Source organism: Gadus macrocephalus, chromosome 15 (assembly GCF_031168955.1).
Source record: "Gadus macrocephalus chromosome 15, ASM3116895v1".
Lineage (NCBI taxonomy): Eukaryota > Metazoa > Chordata > Actinopteri > Gadiformes > Gadidae > Gadus > Gadus macrocephalus.
Genome location: NC_082396.1, coordinates 3,155,770 through 3,160,769, shown reverse-complemented (window position 1 = coordinate 3,160,769; position 5,000 = coordinate 3,155,770). Strand labels below are relative to the sequence as shown.

The 5,000-nt window shown below is 44.7% G+C and overlaps 1 protein-coding gene across 1 annotated transcript in view; it reads left to right on the top strand.

Annotated features, from left to right (window-relative positions):
- The window catches only part of wdr27 (WD repeat domain 27), a 22,768-nt gene that overhangs the window by 5,778 nt on the left and 11,990 nt on the right, over positions 1-5,000 (top strand). The window contains exons 11-13 of the mRNA XM_060073817.1: positions 867-1,006; positions 1,884-1,957; positions 4,945-5,000. The exon at positions 4,945-5,000 is cut by the window's right edge and continues 14 nt beyond it. Of these exons, the coding sequence (XP_059929800.1) occupies positions 867-1,006; positions 1,884-1,957; positions 4,945-5,000 (270 nt within the window). The remainder of the gene's footprint in view (positions 1-866; positions 1,007-1,883; positions 1,958-4,944) is intronic.

Genomic DNA, 5,000 nt, shown 5'->3' with positions numbered 1-5,000 from the left:
ACTTTTCCTTTCATTCGCTTTCTTTATAGTCGTTTTAGGGTCTGTTCTTCTTTAATCATCTCCCAGCACCAGCCAAATGCACGGTTGGTTAACTCATGGTTAGCTATGCTGGTAAAAGGTTCAATGTATATTATAGCTGGTAGGATTAATGTTCCATGTTTCACATTGTTTATCGGTGCTTAATGGGTAATTTTGACCATTAAGTCAATTTTGACAATTGACTTAATTAGGTGTCAACTTCTCATCATACTTAAGAAAAATTCATTCTGCAGAGGGTTTCTTTGTCAGGACATTTTATGCGGTTGGTTCCACTTAATATCTGTTTCAATGCTTCTTTGAGAATGAGGCTCGTTTAAGACCCTGGCAGCATTATGCATATTTATAATAAAATAAGCCACAACAAGAAACAACCGCACACACATTCCTTTTTCCAAATGGAAGTTGGCACGCATGTTGTTCTAGAACATTAGACGATTTTAATTATACTACCTCCTAATTGTCTACTATTGAAGACCTGCTTCCTGTAATTTTCGCATCTTATAAGGCGCACAGGTACTATTATAACTTTTTATAACTGCAATTAGCAGTTTATAGTTTGACGAGGCTGTCACAATATACGGCTTTTATTAGGTCTGTCTGCGGTTTTCAAGGTGAAACTTTCCAACCATGTTGTGTTGCAAGTGTAAACAACGCACACTTGTCCTGCCCTTCATTTTATACCCCAAAGTTACCTTTCTACAAGGGCTTGTCCGGGTCCATCTTGGAAGCATCACTGTCTGTATTTGCTGCATTATTTGGCCTTGTGTTATTTTGGTTTTGCTGTAAGCTGCGAACTGCCATTCTAGGTTATATTCTCTCTTTACCAGATGTTGTGTTTGGTGAGTTCCCTCTTTACGCCTACGGTGGCTCTGTTGGAGGTAAGGCCTACCGACGCCGTGCTGGGCCTGTGTCAGAGCCCGGAGAAGGCCTTGGGAAGCTGGAGTGAAGGCCTATCGGTGATTCAAAGGTAACCACCAGCCCCTGTGAATAAAAACCTCTCAGTTATAATGATAGATGCCCTGGTTGCTTTATTGGAGGATGTCGATGTTTATTAATCCCAGATGGAAAACTCTGGTATCACAGGCAGAAAGTACAGGGCATACTGAGGACAAAGGACAAAAATAAATTGAAATAACTGCCAAACATAAATACTGCGAAAATCGAGTCGTTTCCGATTACATTCACATTCTTGAATCTCAATGGGTCAAACAGATGTTGATTGCTCGGTGGTGCATTATAACGGTCAATATTTATTAATAAAGGCACTTTTTTTTATTGTGCATCAATAACATTTAAACATGCAAATAGAGTGTACTTTGTTTTACCCGCATTTACCTTTATACAATCACCTTGATTTACCATTTCACAGTGGGGCGTAAATCGGACAATTCCTCCACCATGTAATTGCACCATGACTGGCCCGGAATAAAAGTGTCGATTATAAGCCAAAGTCATTAAGGCGTGCAAAAACCAGCACGTTTGCTGTCTTTCACTGTGGCTGGCCCCCACAACCCACTGGGTTTACTGAAGTCCCCTGTGTGCGGTCGCAGGGGGGGAGCATGCCCCCCCCCCCCACACACACACACACACACACACACACACACACACACACACACACACACACAGACACACACACAGCTCAGACGTTTCCATATTAACGTGGCTTGTTACCATCACACACGCTGCTTAGCGTTCTCACGAGTCAGTGAGATAGTTCTGCTGTGTGAAGGACATGGGACTAATAATCCATAACGATGGAAAATGCTGCTCTCCTCTGTGTTTCCAGTCGCTCTCTCCTAACTGCCCCCCCCCAACCCCCCCCCCCCCCCCCCCCCCACTGTCAGCTCTCCTGCTCTGTCGGGATCGCCTCTGAACGCTGACTTGAAGAGGAAGGAGCCAAATCGTCCCGAAAGAAAAGGTCAGCATCCCAGTCCCTGTTTAAACTCTCCCCCCCTCCCCCCACACACACACACACACACACACACACACACACACACACACACACACACACACACACACAGGTACACACACACACACACACACACACTCAGGTACACACACACACACACACACACACACACACACACACACCCACACACACAGGTACACACACACACACACACACACACTCAGGTACACACACACACACACACTCAGGTACACACACACACACACACACACACACACACACACCCACATGCATAGATACACACACGGACACACGCATCCCGGTGGTGTGTCCGTCCATAAAATACAAGTATACTGCTGCATTTTCATGAGGCTGGGCTTTTAAAAAGTATGACCCATTTTACCCTGTTTAGTTTGGCCGGCAGGGGGGCTCCGTTAAATCACGTGTTTATAGAAGGCTTTAACGGACGGGCCGCGTGGAGCTCACAGAGAACCGCATTATTATCCGTAAATATATAGGACGGAAAAGATTGCTTCCTTCTCATTGTGGGGGGGCCTAGTGATGTCTTTCACTGCATAGGATTCCATTTGCACGCCCCCCCCCCCCCTCCCCACCCGCCATTTTCTGCTTCGGAATTTGCTGCATTTTTAAATGAAAGTCGCCGAATAGGGCAAAACCGAAACAGAGTGGTAATTGGGCAGATAGTTCTTGGTCTACTTAATACTGACCTTTTTGTTCAAGAACGTGTACCAGGCAAAGTTGCGGTTTTTGGCCAACTCTCGTTTGGCCTGTTTTTGTGTTTCATTACGCTCTGGCAAACAAAACAACAAGAAAAACACGGCCCTGTTGGAGTCGGTGGCACAGCTTCTGCGTGGCAGACGTGTAAGTGCTGAGGAAAGCACTATTGCCGCCTCACTAGTGGGAGTGTGTCTGCGAGGCGTCGGGCAGTGCCAGGGGATGCGAGGGATCCCCAGGACTGTCTGGAGAGACGGCTGGGTGACCCAGAAATCCCAGACAGGAGCAGACTGTCCCTCGGTTCTTTGAAGTCAACGACTGCAGGCGCACCGTCTATGGCCTACACACAAGACCCAGATCCCAGGGGTTGAGGTATCCGAGTCGTGGCACGGTCAAACAGAACTGAAGACCGTCGTTTTTGTTGTGCAAGAATCAGGGGGGCTGAATCATCATGACAGACTACAATCAGTTTATTATAAATCTGTTTATTCCAGGGCTGTGTATGAATTATTTGTATTTTTCTGTAGTTCAAAATGAAAAGAAAACAGTTGTCTACCACTGCCTTGAGCGAAATGTTTTCTCCCTAAATTCAATAGTTTGATTCAGAGGATGTCAGGCAGAACTGCATTTTAACACTATTTATGAGAGGAGAGTTGCTGAGTTTGTGCATGTGTGCGTGCTTGTGTGTGTGTGCGTGCGTTTGTTACAGTGTTTGTGTGTGTGTGTTTGTGTGTGTGTGTGTTTGTTTCTGTGTGTGTGTGTGTGTGTGTGTGTGTGTGTGTGTGTGTGTGTGTGTGTGTGTGTGTGTGTGTGTGTGTGTGTGTGTGTGTGTGCGCAAAGATGATTGTGGGCGCGTGTGTTTGCACATGCTTGAATTGCGAAAATTCCGACCAAGTTAGTCGTCATATTGATGTATAATAAAAATTACTTTATTGTACTGCCCTTCAAGGGTAATGTTTTCATAACAGGGCTTTTACAGTGCCTGTTTCAGAGTTTTCCTGAAACAGTGTCGAACCACTTGGTCTCCGTCTTTGACATGATCGTGATTTTACGCGAGGAACTGCATAAAGTATCAGTTTCGGGGACTGCAGGACAAGAGGAGTTTGTGAATATAAAACTCCAACTGGGGCTCCAGTTTTGTCGTCATACATTAACCGTGAATCACAAACCGTTGTAAAAGTGTTGGAAGAACTCTCCACTGGTTTTTATCCAATTCTGGTTTATTACCTTTTTTTTTCAGTTAGCTAACATTATTTTGCTGTGAACGTTTTAGCATAGCTGATTCCTTCCTGTCTTCAGGTGCCATCTTAAGTATACCTAACTCTAAGCCATCTTTATTAAAGCCAAAAGCTCTCTTGAGATGCATTTTACAGCCTAGATTATATCTTATGACCATATAAAATATCTTCTGGGGCTGTGCATCTTGGATAGTTTATAAAAATGTTTATGCAAGGGGATGATTTAGGAATTCTCTCAGCAGGAGGTCTGAGTTTGGCCGTCTTCGGTTCACTGAATGCGATCAAAGTGAGTGGTCTTCAATTAGGAACGATGGACCAGAAGTTGTGTTCAGCTGGTTGTGCACTTAACTTTGCATTTGTAACTTTACTTTGCAACTACTTTGCACCTTCTCAAATCATTGTACACACATGGAAAGTATTTATCCGTTCCCCAATAGGGATTCCAATTGATTGATATTGATTCTTATGTTGTTGTTTTTACCCTGCTGTTCATTCAGTAGGGAGCCACTGTGAGAAGGACTGTCACACGGACCTGCTGAGCGCTGGCTTGAGTTACCGCTCAGGGATCGTGTAGACCTTTCCTTGCGATGCCTGTGTTCAACAGAGAAATTGTTTTTGGAAAGCCACACGCATTTTAATGGCTGTGGAAAAAGTGAGCTCATTGTCGTAGAACAAAAAAAGATCTAACCCACGGACAGCGGCGAACGGCAGATCAGCCGAGGGCTATTTAAAACACTGTTTAAAGTATTTAAAGTCTCTTTGTTGTCTGTGCCGAAATCCTTGGCCTGAACATCAATCGATGAATCGTCTTTATCGTCTAAATACCGAGGAAGGCTCCGCAGTCGCAACAGAATTCTCAGTATTATCCTGCTCATTAAACTCAATATCAGCGCGCCTTTAACCTCTCCTCACGATGTATTTTTCATTTCATGTTTTAGCCAACTATTGAGCCTCACCCGTTTGGTCGTTCTTGCTGAAAGGCCGTGCCTCCTGTCTTACTCACTGGTTTCTCTACTCACCAAGGAGGTGTGAAGGAACAGCCCCTGGTGTTCCAGACCAGGGTCAAGTCCTCAGGATAC